This window comes from Pseudochaenichthys georgianus, chromosome 21 (assembly GCF_902827115.2).
Source record: "Pseudochaenichthys georgianus chromosome 21, fPseGeo1.2, whole genome shotgun sequence".
In the NCBI taxonomy this organism is placed as follows: domain Eukaryota; kingdom Metazoa; phylum Chordata; class Actinopteri; order Perciformes; family Channichthyidae; genus Pseudochaenichthys; species Pseudochaenichthys georgianus.
Genome location: NC_047523.1, coordinates 6,076,871 through 6,096,482, shown reverse-complemented (window position 1 = coordinate 6,096,482; position 19,612 = coordinate 6,076,871). Strand labels below are relative to the sequence as shown.

The 19,612-nt window shown below is 42.7% G+C and overlaps 1 protein-coding gene across 1 annotated transcript; it reads left to right on the top strand.

Annotated features, from left to right (window-relative positions):
* Positions 1–8,726: 8,726 nt before the first annotated feature.
* LOC117466589 (CD276 antigen homolog) lies at positions 8,727–13,972 on the top strand. The gene is made up of 6 exons (XM_071207126.1): positions 8,727–8,799; positions 8,967–9,329; positions 9,487–9,528; positions 11,904–11,956; positions 12,663–12,687; positions 13,292–13,972. Exons 1-6 carry the CDS (start codon positions 8,763–8,765, stop codon positions 13,372–13,374), a joined length of 603 nt encoding a protein of 200 aa, XP_071063227.1. The 5' UTR covers positions 8,727–8,762; the 3' UTR covers positions 13,375–13,972.
* The last annotated feature ends 5,640 nt before the right edge of the window (positions 13,973–19,612 follow it).

Below are 19,612 nucleotides of genomic sequence, written 5' to 3'. Positions count from 1 at the left end.
TTTCTAACACGCAGTTCACCACGCATGTGCGGTCAACCGCGCCAGCTGAAAATCACCAGCGAGCTGATTACCTAGTTAGCCTTCCAAGTTATACAATTCTACTAAAGAAAGGGTCTAAAATTGATGTAATGACCAAAAATGTATAATAATCAAAAGGAGAAATATGAACGTTACTTTTTTACTGAAATCATTAAATAAAGTCAACATCTCATAGTGTTTACTCAGCTCAGTCAGCTGTGTGGGGTTTCTTACATTTTTTAAATATGCTTTAATGGTGATATACACAGTGATAGATGTTAAAGGTGGGGTACTGTATGTAATTTATTTCAGAAACACTTTTTGTTATATTCCATGGAATGCTCTTAACATCCCGATAGCAATGAATATATTAAATGCTTTGACAATAAATACATAACTTAACAAAATGTTCATCTGTGGAAGCCGTAGCACTGTAAAAAGCACGACCAATCATTTTAGCCGGCACGGCTAAAATAACTGGATGGCCTACCTGCCTGTCAGCCTTCCATCGCACAAACTTATCTCGTGCCCTCATTGGTCATGTGCGCATTCGTGTGTGTTGGAGGAGGGGCTCTGTAAGGAACAGAGTTGAGTGTCAATATATTACTTTTAGGAGGAGTGTAACGCGCTACTTTTATAATTCAGTAATCACACTACAGTTACTAACATTGCCCCGACACGCGTTACTTCGTTACTTACTAAAATCAGTCATAATCAAACCTCAACAAACACCTGCAAAGAACACATGCTAAGGTGAAGCTAATGCACAGCTATTTGTTGTTTGTTTATATCACGGAGTCTGTTCTTCTTCTCTGTTTTCCGGTTGTTGCCTGTTTTGAATGACGAATACACACTACCGCCGCCTGCTGGTAAGGAGAGTTATTGCCACTCACGCCTGCGCAGTTCGTACGTGCTCGGCTGAAGTCTTTGCGGTGTCTGGTTCCAGTGCCAACACATGACCAACACGCAGGAGAACACGCCGACGCAACAGCGTGAGCAGAGATAGACTGCGCAAAATATACAGATAGCAGGAGACAGAGAACAGCCATGGTCAGATAGGAAAACATTCAGGATCTGGATCAGTCTTATGCGACAATGGAAACTGAACTAAAGAGAACATTTGAAACTTTAGCAGTCTGTGTGATCTGCCTGCAGGGAGGGGCGGGCCGGCCCTGCGAGTAAAGTAACGAGTAAAGTAACGAGTTACTTTATGTAGAGAGTAACGAAGTAGTGTAATATATAACTTTTTTTTAAAGTAATATGTAATATGTAATATATTACTTTTTTTTAGTAACGACCCCATCTCTGGTAAGGAAGTGGCAGATTTGTTCCGGTTGTGTATTTTCAAATTCTAGCGCACTCGAGCTGGTTTCTCCAAAATGACCTACCCCATCTTTAAGGACTAACACGTTTATATTAAATACATTTGTATTTATTTAAGATCTTTTCATACGATCGTACGTATTGGGATTCATGTGGATTAATACGTGTGGACCGTAGGGTGAGGGTGACAAGCATAAGTTTCACTTCACTTTTTTATTTCAATTCCAACCTTGGTCATGAAGAATATGTTTCCCTGTTGTCCCCGTTCATAAAGCATAACACAACACCATCAGAGCACGGTGCAAAGTATCTAGATGCGTTTACAGTAGTCCGCCGTTCTTATTATACATCCATGTAGTCCGCTATAGAAAACTGTAGTTTCCACACAGCAGACGCACATTTATGAAGTCCGCTGGCGCATCATAAATACGTCGGATAGTGAAGGTGCAGTAGGATTCTCAAAGCACCGTAGTCTCTTTCTTAAAGGTCCCATGTCATGCTTTTCAGGTTATTACCTGTTTGGTTTGGCCAAGCCACTTTATATTTTTCGTGTTTTATCGTTGTGGCATGTCGGCTTGTTCAGTTAACACATGTTAAGTTGCTGTTGTAGTTAATAGAAGTATTTTCTGTTGACCTCTTTTATGGGCGTATTAAATATTTTTGGTTTAAAATGTTTTTGGAATTTCTGGGTCAATAAAAAACCCATTTTCTTTGCCTTCCTACTTGGTCCCTAACACTCTCAGACTCCTGAACTCATCTTCCAAATTCCATAACAAAAAAATATTAGGGCTGCCCCCAATTAGTCGACTTTTAGTCTATCAGTGAACAAATGTATTCATTGTTATTTATCAATGTTATTTTAGCACAACGTAAAATGCTGTTATAATAATTGTCTTTATCAGCCTTTGAAACTGGAACCTGAACTGAAAACAAAAAGAATAATATTCATAATCATAAACGTGCTGTGCTGTCTAAGACGCTGTCTTACTCCAGCAAGCAAGTGGTGCCTTTGATTTTTGTTGTACTTCTTCTTTTGTTAGTAGCAGCCAATGGGAAAGACTTACATAGGAAGGGATATCCCAGCTAGCGGGGAACGTTCTCACAACTTTGGCTAATGTCACCTATTGGTTCTAATAAGGTTTTAAAGAAACATTTTAATCTGATGTTGAAAGAACCTTTTTAGGATGTTTATTTTTTCAAATAATGTTCCTATAAGGTTTAAGGTTAACTAAGACATAACGTTTTAACTGCAACATTCAGAGGATGTTATTAAGGCCTGAGATGACAGAAAGTTTTTTTATAAAACGTTCCTTTAATGTGATATGTTAACAAAGGTGGAACGTTTTGCCTGCAACATTCTAAGGATGTGTTTTGGACGTTGTTGGGGTAACACATTAAAGATGTTCTTTATAAAACGTTCCCTCAATGTTACATGAAAACAAATGAAGAACATTCTCCAAGAAACATTCTGAAAATGTTTTCAGGATGTTATTCTTTTTTTATAAAACGTTCCTGTTATGGCAAATATTAACACGGCCATGGTCAACGTCAGATTTATTTGTAGAGCGCTTTAAAAAACAAACTTGTTGCATCTGTTTGAAAAGGATGTTTTAAAAAAACAAACAAGCACGTAATTCATGATAAGCTGTAAGCAGATATTGCATGTGGCATGTGTGAGTTCCCAGCTAGAAATGTTTGTTACCATTCGTTGTTCTAGGAATGTTTTCAGCGGGACGTTTTATTTTGGTTCCCAGAATGAGCTTCTGAAAGGTAGGATAACGTTCTTTAAAAACATTCTGGAAATGTTTGGTGATAACATTACATTGCATTTAGCTGACGCTTTTATCCAAAGCGACGTACAATAAGTGCATTCGACCAACAAAATACAAACTTGAAGAAAACAGAATCATATAAGTACATCAGGTTTCATAGAGCAAAAACATTTCAAGTGCTACTCTTTTATTAGTATATAAGTGCTTTGTTAATAATTCTATCGCTCGAAGTGGAGTCGAAAGAGATGAGTTTTCAGTCTGCGCCGGAAGGTGTGTAAGCTATCTGCTGTCCTGATGTCAATGGGGAGCTCATTCCACCATTTTGGAGCCAGGATAGCAAACCCACGTGTTTTTGCTGATGGGAACTTGGGTCCCCTTCGCAGCGAGGGTGCAGCGAGTCGTTTGGTTGATGCAGAGCGGAGTGCACGTGCTGGGGTGTACGGTTTAACCATGTCCTGGATGTAGGAAGGGCCAGATCCATTCGCAGCATGGTACGCAAGTACCATTGTCTTGAAGTGGATTCTAGCAGTTACCGGAAGCCAGTGAAGGGAGCGGAGGAGCGGAGTGGTGTGGGAGAATTTAGGAAGGTTGAAGACCAGACGAGCTGCTGCATTCTGGATGAGCTGCAGAGGTCGGATGGCACATGCAGGTAGACCAGCCAGGAGGGAGTTGCAGTAGTCTAGGCGTGAGCTGACGAGAGCCTGGACCAGAACCTGCGTGGCTTTCTGGGTCAGCTGGGGACGCATCCTCCTGATGTTGTAAAGCGTGTATCTGCTCAACGGTCAGCGGCACACTTTCTCTTTCTGGATCCTCCTTAGCATACTTCATTATAGTCCTTGACAGTGGTCTGTACTGCTGGATTAACAACATGTCACATGTTAAGAATTTACAATCAGAATCGAGTATTCAACTAACCCGTGTAATACAAGTTGTTAGTAGCCTTAAGGGCCTACACAGTTGTTATGCTATACCACATTGCCCTTCACTGGATGTATAATGAGCTGCACTAAACTACATTTTAGCATTTAAACTACCTAGCCATTCTTTTGAGGTTATTTTGGTGAAAGTAACTAAAAAGGCAAGGCAAGTTTATTTATATAGCACTTTTCAACACAAGGCAATTCAAAGTGCTTTACAAAAAATGAAAGACATTAAGCATAAAAAAAGAAAAGCTAATAAAAAAAACATTAAAAGGAAAAATACATGGATAAAAGTTACAGTGCAGTTTAAGATATGAATAGTTCAATTAAAAGCAGCGACAAAAAGAAAAGTCTTCAGCCTGGATTTAAAAGTAGTCAGAGTTGCAGCGGACCTGCAGGTTTCTGGGAGTTTGTTCCAGATATTTGGAGTATAATATAACTGAACGCTGCTTTACCATGATTAGTTCTGACTCTGGGGACAGAAAGCTGATCAGTCCCTGAAGACCTGAAAAAGTAACTCATTACATTTCAGAGACAGTAATATTGTCCCTCTCTGAAGAACCAGCACCTTACCGTGGTAGAGAGGTGTGTGTGCCCTGATGAACCTGGGGGCTGTGTTGTCTGGAACCTTGTGTTCCTGGTAGGGTCTCCCATGGCAAATTGGTCTCAGGCAAGGGGCCAGACTAAGATTGGTTCAAAAGACCTCATGAAAGACGACACAAGAAGTGAGGATACCCGGCACGGAGGAAGCCCGGGGTCCCCTTCTGGAGCCAGGCCCAGAAGGAGGACTCGTCGGCGAGCGTCTGGTGGCCGGGCTTGCCACGGAGCCCGGCCGGGCCCAGCCCGAAAAGGCAACGTGGACAACACCTCCGCTTCTCCGTCCCGCGGGCCCACCACCTACGGGAAACAGCGATGGGGTCGGGTGCGCTGCCAGAAGGGTGGCAGTGAAAGCGGAGGGTCTCGACGGACCAGACCCGGGTGACAGAAGGTGGCTTTGGGGATGTGGAACGTCACCTCTCTGGGGGGGAAGGAGCTGGAGCTTGTGCGGGAGGTGGAGCGGTACCAGTTGGATCTGGTTGGGCTCACCTCTACGCACAGCGTCGGCTCTGGAACCTTACTTCTGGATAGGGGTTGGACTCTATTCTTCTCCGGAGTTGCTCAAGGTGTGAGGCGCCGGGCGGGTGTGGGGATACTCACAAGTCCCCGGTTAGGTGCTTCGTTGTTGGAGTTTACCCCAGTGGACGAAAGGGTCGCCTCCCTACGTCTGCGGGTTATGGGGGGGAAAACTCTGACTGTTGTGTGTGCTTATGCACCCAACAGCAGTTCAGAGTATACCCCTTCTTGGAGACCCTGGAAAGAGTCCTGTATGGGGCTCCTGAAGGGGACTCATTAATCTTGCTGGGAGACTTCAACGCACATGTGGGCAATGATGGAGACACTTGGAGGGGCGTGATTGGGAGGAACGGCCCCCCTGATCTGAACCGGAGTGGTGGTTTGTTACTGGACTTCTATGCTTGTCATGGATTGTCCATAACAAACACCATGTTCGACCATAAGGATGCTCATAAGTGTACGTGGTAGCAGAGCACCCTAGGCAGAAGGTCCATGATCGATTTCGTTATCGTATCATCGGACCTGAGGCCGTATGTTTTGGACACTCGGGTAAAGAGAGGGGCGGAGTTGTCCACTGATCACCATCTGGTGGTGAGTTGGGTCGAGTGGCGGGGGAAGCCTCTGGATAGACCTGGTAAGCCCAAACGTGTAGTTCGGGTGAACTGGGAACGTCTGGAGGAGGCCCAAGTTCAGGAGGCCTTCAACTCACACCTCCGGCGGGGCTTTTCGGGCATTCCTGTGGAGGTTGGGGACATTGAACCAGAGTGGTCGGTGTTCAAAGCCTCTATTGCCGAAGCCGCGGCGGAGAGCTGTGGTCTCAAGGTCCTAGGTGCCTCAAGGGGGAAACCCTCGAACCTCCTGGTGGACACCGGTGGTCAGGGAAGCCGTCCGACTGAAGAAGGAAGCCTTCAGGGATTTGTTATCCCGGGGGACTCCCGAGGCAGTTGCAAGGTACCGACAGGCCCGAAGGGCAGCAGCCTCATCCGTGGCCGAGGCAAAGCAGCGGACGTGGGAGAAGTTCGGAGAAGACATGGAGAAGGACTTTCGGGCGGCACCAAAGTTGTTCTGGAAAACTGTCCGACACCTCAGGAGGGGGAAGCAGGGAACCATCCAAGCTGTGTACAGTAAGGATGGGACGTTGTTGACCTCAACTGATGGAGTGTTAGGGCGTTGGAAGGAACACTTTGAGGAACTCCTGAACCCGACAACTCCGCCCTCTATGTTAGAGGCAGAGCTGGAGTATGACCAACACCAATCTCCCGGGGGGAGGTCACTGAGGTCGTCAAACAACTCCACAGTGGCAAAGCCCCGGGGATGGATGAGATCCACCCGGAAATGCTGAAGGCTCTGGGTGTTGAGGGACTGTCATGGTTGACACGTCTCATCAACGTTGCGTGGAAGTCAGAAACAGTACTGAAAGAGTGGCAGACCGCCTCGGATTTCGAGGCGTAGTCATGGGGGAGGGGGTCTGCAGTTCGGTGGACTAAGGATTGCACCACTGCTTTTTGCAGATGATGTGGTTCTAATGGCTTCATCGGACTGCGACCTTCAGCACTCACTGGATCGGTTCGCAACCGAGTGTGAAGCGGCTGGGATGAGGATCAGCACCTCCAAATCTGAGGCCATGGTTCTCAGCAGGAAACCGATGGACTGTCCACTCCAAGTAGGGAATGAGTCCTTACCCCAAGTGAAGGAGTTCAAGTATCTCGGGGTCTTGTTCTCGAGTGAGGGAACAATGGAGCGTGAGATGGGCCGGAGAATCGGAGCAGCGGGAGCGGTACTGCAGTCGCTTTACCGCACCGTTGTGACGAAAAGGGAGCTGAGCCAGAAGGCAAAGCTCTTTGTCTACCGGGCCATTTTTGTTCCTACCCTCACCTATGGTCATGAAGGACCGAAAGAACGAGATCGCGGATACAAGCGGCCGAGATGGGTTTCCTCCGCAGGGTGGCTGGTGTCTCCCTTAGGGATAAGGTGAGAAGTTCGGTCATCAGGGAGGGACTCGGAGTTGAGCCGCTCCTCCTTCGCGTCGAAAGGAGCCAGTTGAGGTGGTTCGGGCACCTAGTTAGGATGCCACCTGGGCGCCTCCCTAGGGAGGTGTTCCAGGCACGTCCAGCTGGGAAGAGACCAAGGGGTAGACCTAGGACCAGGTGGAGAGATTATATATCTTCGCTGGCCTGGGAGCGCCTTGGGATCCCCCAGTCAGAGCTGGTTGATGTGGCCAGGGAAAAGAAAGTTTGGGGCTCTCTGCTGGAACTGCTACCCCCGAGACCCGACCACGGATAAGCGGGAGAAGATGGATGGATGGAATATTGTAATGTAACTTATTACTTTCAAAAGAGAGTAATAAGTAATATGTAATATATTACATTTTGGAAGTAACTTGCCCACTCCTAAATTAGGAGTGAGATAGAGATTATTATCTAAAATATGCATCCGATGAAGCATTTCATGAAGTCTGTTGATGATCAGAGGCTGTTGTTGGGGCTGCATAAACGTTTTTTTTGTTTGTTTTGTAGGCAGACCATGCAGGCCAGCCCGATGGTCACCAAGGTTCATGTTTTAATAGCATTTTTACAAAAAAAGCCCACGCGAGCCTAACATGTGAAAAGGCTTAGACCTCAGAGAGTTAAACTTGGGCCTGCGACCATAGTTTTACTGTATTTTGTTTTGAAAATCCACAGCGGAGGTTTGTGTCGTACTACATGCGGCGTATTTTGCATTTCTCTCAGTAGCCAACGATCTGTGAGTCTGTTGGCTCGGACATAAACTCTGTAATAAATGTAGTCTACATTTCATAAGAGGAAAAAAAGACCTGAGAGCATTTTAAATCGCATTTCAACTAAATGCTATAATCTGTAGTTGTATTTGTATTGTTGATTTATTGTGTGAACGAGGCGATATATACTGTACAGTAGAGAAGTTAAGCTGTCATTATGTACTGTTGCAGTGGGAAGCAGGCCTATTGTTTTTGGATATTTGGGGAGTCAGGTGGTCCGTGAGTGTTTTTTTATTGGTTAAGTGTCCTTGGTATGAAAAAGTTTGAGAAACGCTGCACTTATGGATTGTCAACGGGGGGAGTAAAAGACATGAAAAAGTGGATTTTGCATAATAGGTGACCTTTAAGTCGACTAGAATAAGGATTGAGGCCTTATTGGCAGAATTGATGAGTCGGTGATCATTCATTGTTTTAGTTACAGCAGTCTCTGTACGGTGGTTGGACTTAAAACCTGATTGAAATGTTTTAGGGAAGCGTGTCCTCAGATGTTTTAGGGAAGTGTGTCCTCCATGACTTCAGTATGACGTGGTTAGTCTGTAACTTCCGGCCAGTTGAAGTCATCTTATTTCTTACACTGACCACCAAACCCTTTATCATGCTCAAAAGGAATACATACGTTACTTTATCATTGTCCTCATTGCGACTTTGAAAATAATTTGCAATGTTCAAGCGAGAGTTTCTATAAATATAAATGGTTAGTCAGCACACGCAACAGGGAGAAAGAGGAAGGGTTGATTGTCCACAGAAGAGGAAACAAAGGTTTTATAGGGGGACTTCCTATGATCATCAAACGTGTGTATGTTAGCAGCCAGCACAGTCTACGTGTTTGAAGTGAGCAAAATGATCATTGTATCAGTGGCCTACTTTCTCCTGTTAGGTAAGTCTGCTGTGTGTGTGTGTGTGTGTGTGCGCGCGCGTGTGCGCGCATGACATGAACACAAAGGAATAATTCATTATCTATGGCATTTGTATAGTTTGGGAACTAAATGATTTAATCTTAATGAACATAAAACATGCTGTCCATCACGTTTCTGTTATTTTTAGTGTCTGATGCAACAGGGATTCCTCGAGTCAACACAACCGTTGGGAAATCAACGATACTCCCATGTTTGATGAACACAACTATAACTGACCTACGTAATCTACGATTTTACTGGCAGGATGAAAACAACAAGGTTTTATACTCTTTTGATCAAGGAACAGAGGTGCCAAAGTATGTGGACAGACTTTATCGAGGCAGGATCACAGCCTTCCATCAGGACATGAGAAGAGGAAATGTTTCAATCAAACTTGAAAACACAACGATGGAAGATAATCAAAAGGTTTTCGATGTTTTTGCAAAAGTGTTTGGGACTATGGAATATGGCGAAACCAATCAAATCTGCCAACTTACTTTACATGTTGACGGTAAGGAAGAACATTTAACTTTTCACTACAGGATTAATCAGATAGAGGAAAACAAACCATTCTCTCAGTTAAGAAAGGAGAAGCGATGTAGCGTGTTTTCCAAAACGTCTTTTGTGTTTGCAAAGACTAAAGTGAAACTTCACTTTCTTTCTCACAGCTCCAAACGAGATCCAGACTACCACCTGCCCTTCAAACCGGAGTAAGTTAATAGCAGAATTGATTGTTCTGTGTATTCTTTAACCGATCATTTCCTGATTTAAAACCATGGACTGTATAAATTGTTGACGTCTCTAAAATGCTTTAAAAGAGCCGTTGAGTAGTCCAATGTATGTGGTGGCCATCTTGACCGTGATGACTCCGCCTAACTCCTGGCTAGTCTTAAAATGGGCAAATAGGTGGATTGAACAGTGATACAACTGAGCTCATGGTCGTGGCCCCCAAGGCACTGCTCGGGAAGGTTGGAGATCTGCTCCTCAACATCGACGGTTCCATCATCTCCCCATCCCCTCAGGTCCGCAACCTTGGTGTTGTCTTGGATCCAACCCTCTCATTTCAAAACCACATCAAATCCGTTTCAAAATCAGCCTTCTTCCACCTCAGAAATATTTCAAGACTCCGGCCATCACTGTCCGACTCTGTTGCTGAGAAGCTGATACATTGTTTCATTACCTCACGCCGCCTGGACTATTCTAACGGACTCCTGTCCGGGGTTCCCAGCAAAACCCTGAACAGTACATACAGAACCCAGCTGCCAGGGTTCTCACACGCACCAAGCCCTGGGAGCACATCACCCCCACTCTATTCAACCTCCACTGGCTCCCGGTCAAGTCCCGCATCACCTACAAACTCCTCCTCCTCACCTACAAATCCCTCCATGCCCTCTCCCCTCAGTACCTCACAGGTCTCCTCCACCCATACATCCCGTCCCGCACCCTTGGATCCTCAGACTCCGGCCTGCTCTCCATTCCCCATTCACGCCTCCGCACCTTCGGGGGCCGTGCCTTCAGTGTCGCTGCCCCCACTCTCTGGAACTCCCTCCCTGCAGAAATCCGCAACGCCCCTTCTCTCAACATTTTGAAATCAACCCTTAAAACTCATCTGTTCAACATCGCCTTCCAACAATTACTTACTCCCCCCCCCAGTTACACTTCCATTTCTGCCCCCTGTTTTATGTTTATGTTTTTTTTTATTATGTCTTGTCCTTGTATGTTTCTTTGTAAAGTGACCTTGAGGTTATGAAAGGCGCTATATAAATTCAAGTTATTATTGTTATTATTATTGTGGGTGGAGCTGAGGAGCAGATAGCTAGCTGTTAGCAGCACTGTAACCCTAAACCGGAAATTAGTTAGCGTATAACTACTTCAGGTTCCCTTACCTCGATGTCAATGGTTTTTTGAATGTGTTTTTAGTTAGATGCCTGAAATAAGATCTGTCAACACAAACAAGAGATTTTCCACAACATTTCTGGAAATTGCATTTTCATTTCAGAAATGACAAAATGTATGTTAATGTGGAGATAATCCTGCTAAACAATACGTGTGTTTGCAAAATCTTATTTTCTGCCTTATTCCGTAATCCAATGACATCCAAGAGAGCACTTGCAGAGCTAACTAACTTATTAAAACCTACAGAAATGTATTAAACCCTCCAACAGGAAGTCTGCAATCGTTCTGACTTGCCCAGCTGGCCTACCTGGCTATTTGCAACCTCAAGTGAACTGTGCAAAGTAGGAGAGACATTTTGTATTGTCAGACAGATGTTAACAAATTCAAGATACAGAAGGAGTTTACTTATTACATGTGAGGGTGGAGGGCTAGGTTTGGATTGGGCCTTATTCAGACCTAAATCACAGGGACACACAGGAAGTAACATTGTGTCAGATTGACTATACACCTAATGATCATGTGGTGCTGCTTCCACCTGCTGGACGAACAGTGTAATGCAAATATACCAGAAGCCCTTTTCACAGAACACTTGTTAACATTGTCCTACTACTGTATGACTATTCAAACTGTCTCATGTGAAAAATGCCTGTTCTGTTACATGTGAAGAGATATTCATTCTTGTTAACACTTTAAACAAAGGATTACTGATATACACAATACATTTTGAGTAACTATAATACAAGCAAACAGAGCCAGTAAACAATGAGTGATTAAAATAATCAAAGATTCAATGGCTTTATGTCATATGCACAATAGCTACAGCGTTATTTAATATTAAATTAATGCTCCTCCAACAATGCAACATAATATACTGAAGACTAAAGTAAATATTGTGGAAGAAATAGTACAAATAATGGTTTAGTTTAAAATGCAGAAATAACTGAACTAAATTATATTCAGGTAAATTAGAATGATGTCAAATAAAACCAGATTCTTAAGTGGAGTAAATTGAAATACTGTGTATTGTATTAATACATAAATACGTATGTAGACTGTATTCAGGAATTCAAGCTATTGCTCGTTGACAGATTCCTATTCTTTGGCTACTACAACAGAACTAGAAATGTTTTTATATATATAATATATATATATATACACATTCTTTTTTAAATCAGTTTTTGTCCTGCAGGTGGAGCCGAGAGGAGCCCCCCAGCCTTGGCTGAAGCTCTCATGGTGGCTGCTGTTCTCCTCTGGATCTGAGGTTTATAAAGCAGGTCTGTTGTTGGTTCCCAGAGTCACAAATGACATCACTATGAATGTTCTGTCTTTTCCTTCATGTAGAAATTAAAGGACATGCTGGGTGAAAAGCGTCTGCAGCAGCTTTCACATTTCACAACGTCGTTTCACCTATTTCCATCTAATGACATGTGTCTTTGAAATGTTTATGAATTCTATAAATCTTCATAATACATTAAAAGTATGTTGAACACTGGGCACTTAGTATAAACACACATACATACTAGGTTAGTGGGTGCTTTGTAAGAATGATGCTGCTTTCTATTTATATCTCTACATGATATTTATTTTCATATCATTATCATGATATAAGTGATAGTGAATATTCTAAAAAAGCATCAACTAGTGTCCTTGTCCTAAACTACTGAACCCCAGATTACTCTCGTGGGAATGTCTACGATATTGAAGTAGCCTCTTAAAGACACTGGCCTACCATGCCACCTGTCATTAATGAGGAGCACTGTTTGTGTGCATGTGAGTGTGCATGTGTGCAGGTGTAGATGTAATGCAATGGCCATCCAAGTGTGGGACCATGAACTGTTTAAAAGAAACAACATAGAACCTTGGGGGATGTTGTCAGTGGGGGGTATAAGCCAAATGGACAGCAGCTTTGAAGGGATGACTCGTGATCTTTTTGTCTTATTTGTTTTAGATGAAGTGCGCTGGAGACATAAGCTGTAAGACAAACTAACTCAGGAGGAGCCGACTGGGAAAATGCCATTGGAATTAGCTAAACCAATAAGGAGAGAGGCTTTTCTGGATGACCAGTAAAATAAAGAAAGCTGATACAGCACATATATGTGACAGTGCAAGGGTCCCGCTGGGAGGGTCAGGGGTCAGTCTTTAGCAAGTAACACATCAATAAAGACCTTAGCTGCAGTGAACAACTGGTGTGCTCATCTCGACACCTGTGTACAATGCCAACCAAACTCTGTGTCAGCTCATTTGCTTGTTGCGGAAAAAACAATAAATGATGAACTGATGAAGTGAGGGTTCGGGTTAGCGCTCTTCCAATCCTTCCAAACCCTAAAAGCACTTTCAAATATACAAGTCAGCATTAACCGATTCACACACGTTCATTCAGAGGAAGAGGCTGCTACACACTCACACACACACACACACACACACACACACACACACACACACACACACACACACACACACACACACACACACACACACACACACACACACACACACACACACACACACACACACACACACACACACACACACACACACACACACACACACACACACACACACACACACACACACACACACAGCCCTCCTCCCTTTCTGCACCGGCCCTTTGGAGCCCCTTTGTCCCTGGTTCCCATGTCTCTGCTGGGATTAATCCCTGAACCACAGGTGTGATAATCCCAAGCAGACTGGGCCTACTGACAGGGCCCAGGCCCCAGTCTGCTTTGATCAGGGGGCCACAGCTGGGCTCCTGTTGGTCCACAAACTGAGTCCGGGACCGCCCTTCAAAGAGACGGGAGGACAAAACAAAGCCCGCTTGTTCTACAGAGGCTGAGGATGCTGTGGGAGACATGCTTTAATGTGGAGTGAAGTGTCAGGTGTTAGAAACAGGGGGGTTTCTACAACGGTCCTGTTTCTGTAATTACTGCGTCACAGTAGCACAATTACTTTCAGTTTTGTGCGAGGAATTAATGCTTGTACTTCAAATTGTTATAGTTGTTAATTTAAAATAAAAGGGTGTTCAACCTAGCGAAACACAAGTATTCTCATTACAAACACAGTACATATGGCTGTATCTTCAGAACCAAATGTTGGTCAGAACTCTTTGTTTTTTTATAACAACATGTTTCTTTTTACTTGATTCTAGTCGTTCCTTACATGAAGGCAAAGCAGCAGTAAACACCGTCTGCCTTACTGACAATTCAGCAAACCTAATGGAATTGAATTGGAAACAAAGAGGAAGGAAGTCACATGAGTGCAGGCAGGGTAAGAGTTGTGTGTTAATATATATATAATATACAGTTGCTCTTCCTGTCTCCACACTTTGAAAGTAATTCAACGTCAAAAGTGTTCCACAAAAACTGCCTCAGCAAAAAAAGAGTGTTTAGTTATTGACACAAATCTATATCCAGGAGACGCAGCAATGCTTTGAACTGAGTAATAGAGGCAGATAGTAACATGTTAATGCAAACATGCTGAGTGGAGGATGACATTTCTTTTGCAGATATGTGGACAGACGATAGAGGATGATTCCCCAAAGTTATTTAAATATATGCATTTATATAATATGGGAGCATGAGTGTCTAGCAAATTGTCAATCCATTCAATTGTTGTTGAAATCTTTCATGCTGAACTAAAAATGCCAACCTCATAGTGGCTCTTAAGAAAAGTCGGCGTACACAGCTAAAGACCTTTAAAGGTCCTCTATTATACTCTTGTCAACAATATATTATAAGCCTCAGATATATACAAAACATGACTTTGAAGTGTTCGGCTGAAACACAAAACAGATTAGCATCCCATAATCCCCTCTGTTCCCAAAGTGCCCATTCTTTGTATGTAGCTTTAAATGCTATCAAGCTGCTGCTGGCCACGCCCCTCTGAGAAATGATTGGTATACAAAAAAGTTTTTTGTATGGATCCGGACAAAAAGAGAGAAACTCCTGTCCTGAAACTTGCCGAATCTCTTAAGTGGACATTTCTGTATAAAATACATGACAAAGTGGATATTGCATATAGGTGACCTTTAAGTCCGCATGTCATTCATTTGCAAACAGAAGGAGATGGAATCAATAGAACGTATTGATCTCTGATGGCCTTAGTCCATGCAGCAACACGGAGCGCTCACCAATGATTCAATATATATATTTGTTCAACTGGAGACCATATGAGAGACATGCACTCATCAACATGGGAGAAGGACATTTGGGGATTGAGTTAAGTGAGAGGTCTGAGAGAGGAGCTAAGCTAACCTAGCTAGCCCCTAAAAGACTGTTCCACTACCCAGAATCAGCCCCACCATCTGTGGTCAAGTGACTACCGGTAAGTACATTTATTCAAGAACTGTACCTCAGTAAAAATGTGAGGTACTTGTACTCAAAGTTGTTTATAGTAGTTAATACACATTTCATTGTTTGTAGGCAAATGTTATCTTTACTTCACTACATTTATTGTACAAGTTTAGTTACTACTTTGCAGATTCATGTTATTAATATGAAATATAATTCAACTAATGAATCACAATAGATTACCATAAATGAAGCTACCCAGCAGTATATACTGTAAGTAATTAAACTCCCCTTTACCAGTTGCAACATTAAAGGGATGAATGATTGCATTAATAGTGGTAGTACAGTAATTGTACATGATTCTGAAATACAACATAATAAGCACTTCTACTTTTGTACTTGTAAGTCTTAGATACCATTTTAAATGCAGGACATGTTACAGTGTACTTTTAGACTTATGTTGACCTCTATTGCAAGGAAAAGTGAGAAGTCAAACGACAACAACATTTACTCCAGGATGTCTTCTGTCAATCAAAATTAAAATAATGCATCTATCACAAAGGGCCATGAAGATATGACGTCTCATATGTCTTGTTGCTTAACTTGCACAGTATATCAGACATAGAAATACAAACAGGAAACCACACACTGATATTAAATGTTGATCCCTCTTCTGAACTGTGATCCTATATTTTCTTTATGTAATTGAATGTTTGTATTGTTAATAAACGTAACAGATCTGATAAGATAACTGATGATGTGAAATTAAACACGTAAAACGCTGTGCTTGCTGATGTATTGCGTCAGTGGTAAACTGAACTGAAATCAGGCTCTGAACTTGTTGTGATCCTTTAAAATGCATTCCTAAATAAATGTATTTATTAAACTGCAGTACAGACCTTTGTCTCCCCCTTGTGGCGGTAAGAGTAAGTTCATATAGGAGACAGCATCGTGAGGGAACGGCAGCTATCTGGAGTGGATAAAGTACTCTGATTCTAAATGTGATGCTCCGGTGTTCAGAAGAGGGATACAAGTTCAACACAAGCATATACAAAGAGCCTATCCTGCACAGAGAGAGGCCACACGTCCACATAAAGTAACAATGACCAAAACAGGTTTTTTATGGAAGGAGCCTCAAGACATTTTAGCATTCACACATCTGCTCTTTTGACATCCTCTTTAAAGTGTTCAATTGGCACACAACACATGCTGCCCTTTATATAGGGTGGTGGGAGTCTGCTCCCATTCCTATGGCCTGAAACCCTCCAATCCATTCATACACACACTTACTTGAATCGGATACCTTAGAATATACAGGCACAAATATACAAGTCATATACATTAACGTAGATCTGAGGGGTCACGGAACGTTAAATAAGCTTATTTACACTACCTTTTCTTGTGTTAAGGCTACTTGTATTTATGTTTTTTAATTTATTTTCGCAATACGTGTTGTTTATGTTCTATATGTTTGTAGTTTATCGTATTTCGTGTCCTATACCTGTTAATATAGTTGTTTACACCTGATGATCATTCTTTTGTTTTGCAGCAGAAAAAAACAACCTAAAATATACTGAACAACACTGTGTATTAAAAGATTACAACAAGTATTTAAACTTACAATGATAAAACTAATCCATCTCCTCCATTTGTTCTCCTATTTCACATTTTGCTTTGAATATTGTAAAAGAAGAAAAATGTCTTTGACAGAATAGTCAGCTTGCAAGCATTTCAAAAAAGTTAACTTTTCTTTGTCTCAAATGAATGATTGATGCTGTCATGTTTTACAATGTTTCTGATCAGGTGGTCATAAAGTCATTTCTGAACTTCAACGTTGAATGGAACTTCCCTTTTACTCTCTTCTGTTAAAATGAAGCATTTCACTTCATAAGGATGCTCAGAGATGTGCACTGCTGAGAAATAGGAATGAGGAAATGGAATGTGAAGTGTGTCTGTTTCAAAATTAAAACAAAAGGTAGAAACACGTGACCCTCTGTCCACTGGAGGGCAGCCTGTACCACACACTCACCTCCTCTCATTGTTTATGCATGCGTGTGTGTGTGTGTGTGTGTGTGTGTGTGTGTGTCTGACTGTGTGTTACTCTTGCTGATGAGAAGTCCTGAGCCTGTACTTTCCCACTCTGCTTGAAGCAAGTCTCCACACACACACACACACACACACACACACACACACACACACACACACACACACACACACACACACACACACACACACACACACACACACACACACACACCACACACACACACACACACACACACACCACACACACAACACACACACACACACACACACACACACACACACACACACACACACACACACACACACACACACACACACACACAGTTGTCCTGTCTAGTTGTGTTTCACAGTGCCCGTTATGCCAGTGTGAGCCTCTCTTTGATTCCCAGTCACACCAGCACACTGCAATCAGATTAAATGTGAAACGCATGTGCTCCACCTCAGAGCGCGGCCAGCTGTGTGTCCGTCGCCGTCTGTAAAGTACCTCGCAGACAAGATGACTCACGCATATACACGTACAACACACACACCACACACACACACACACCACACACACACACACACACACACACACACACGCACGCACGCACGCACGCACGCACGCACGCACAACACACACACACACACACACACACACACACACACACACACACACACACACACACACACACACACTTGCTTTTAATTCAGCAGGTGAACCTATATGTTAATTGAATAGTGTGTGAGCTTCACTGTGTGTTGAACTAAAATGGAGCATTTTCTGTCAGCTCAGATTTTATTTCTGCTTTTTTAAACTGTAGTTTGTGCTCATGTGTTTCAGTGTTGGTGTATAGCTGCTGCCTGAATATGCTTCATGAAAGGGAGGGTTTCTATAAATAAAATAATTTTGATTCTAAATGTCTTGGTTCCTTCTTTTCTAAGAGTTATGTTATCTCACATAATACACTTCAGTAAAAAACATCTTATTGATATTTATTTTCTCTTGTATTTATTTTTTGAAATTGAGGTTGTCCAGAAAGTAATCTTTAAATTCCGAACTCAGATTAGGTTACTGATTATTTTATTTTTTACAGGTAACTAGTTATTGTTATATTACAAATACCAGTTATGATATTTAACCATTGCTTTCATTTGATATTTATATGTATGCACTTGTAGCAATAATGAACACTTTTTCTCGGCAGTTGACACGTGACCTCTTGCTAAGGACAGGTTAGCTACAGTACATGTATTTCTGGGCACAGACGCCGCATTTTGACAAATTCTGATGACATTATTATAAAAACATGTGTAATAAATGTCATGTTTATACACAAATCCTGAAGATGCAATTTTTATTTCTATATATTTATTTGTTATACTTTTATTATTCACCATGTATTGATTTTAAACACAAAGAAGATCAATGTCGGACCTGTTTTGTCTCTTATTTCAGAAATCAGTGAATGGAATGCAGTTGCAATGCTACCAACCCGGAAGAGGAATGATAGTAAGACCCAGCTTGTATTAAAGCAGAATGACCCTTTAAGCTACTCACTCTCTTAATGATTAAAAGGACTTTAGCACTTTTACACACTGTGTCCTGGACAATGGAGTTAGCAGGTAACAGACCCCAGCCCGGACCCTGCCTCCGCCGCTCTGGACCCTGAGCCTGTGTGAATAGAGGAAGATATTGACTGACAGTCGGGCTGAATAGGAAGCCTGGTTAGCTCCCAGTCCAGCACTCGGGTAAGACGATACCCCCCCCCCCCGCTCAGCAAACAGCGCCAGGGTCAGTCAGTCCAAGAGCCAAGCTTGCAAACAGTAAGAGGTCGTTCTCCTCCCCCCCCCCCCCCATCTCCCCAGTCCTATGTCACAAGGCCACAAATCGATGCGTCTGACCCCCCTTTCTTTTCTCCGATGAAACTTTCACCCGCGGCCTAACAAAGAAGAAAAACTTGAGCGAGTGTTTTTAGTCTCAGTGCAGTGCAAACAAAGCTGTGCTCCAACTCCGACACCCACTTGAGGGTGGTGTGTGTGTGTGTGTGGTGTGTGTGTGTGTGTGTGTGTGTGTGTGGGTGAGGGTGAGATCGGGAGATGGATGGCCTCTCGGAGCAGGACGTTCCATCGTAAAGAGCCTCAGTGGTGCTGAAAGGGAAGTGTGTGGAGCTGTGAGAGGAGGGTGTGTCGACTCTCTCACCCGCACAGGGCACTGAGGGACAGCTTTAATGGAGGGAGGGAGATTACGGAAGAGAGAGAAAAGGGTGAGGATTGTCTAGTGTGGAGGGTTACTTTAAAAAATGTATTCCATTACTAGTTACCTGTGAAAATGTAATCAGTAACCTAATCTGAGTATACATATATAAAAGTAATCCAACCTGATTACTAAAAGTTACTTTTGGATTGCGACAATATCAAATGCAATGCTTAAATAAATACAAGACAAACCAAATATCAATCAAATGTTGTTGACCCTAAGTGTATCATGGAAGACATCAGAACAATGTGACGTTAAAAAGAAGAAACCAAGATATTAGGATCAAAATGATCTTATGTATAGAAACCTGCCTGTCACCTCAGCATGTTC

Excerpts from the sequence above, each read along its gene's own strand:
- LOC117466589 (XM_071207126.1), top strand. The coding sequence starts at position 8,763 with ATGATCATTGTATCAGTGGCCTACTTTCTCCTGTTAG. Across the intron at positions 9,529-11,903 it reads CACCTGCCCTTCAAACCGGA|GTGGAGCCGAGAGGAGCCCC; the intron begins GTAAGTTAATAG and ends TTTGTCCTGCAG. Across the intron at positions 11,957-12,662 it reads AAGCTCTCATGGTGGCTGCT|ATGAAGTGCGCTGGAGACAT; the intron begins GTTCTCCTCTGG and ends TATTTGTTTTAG.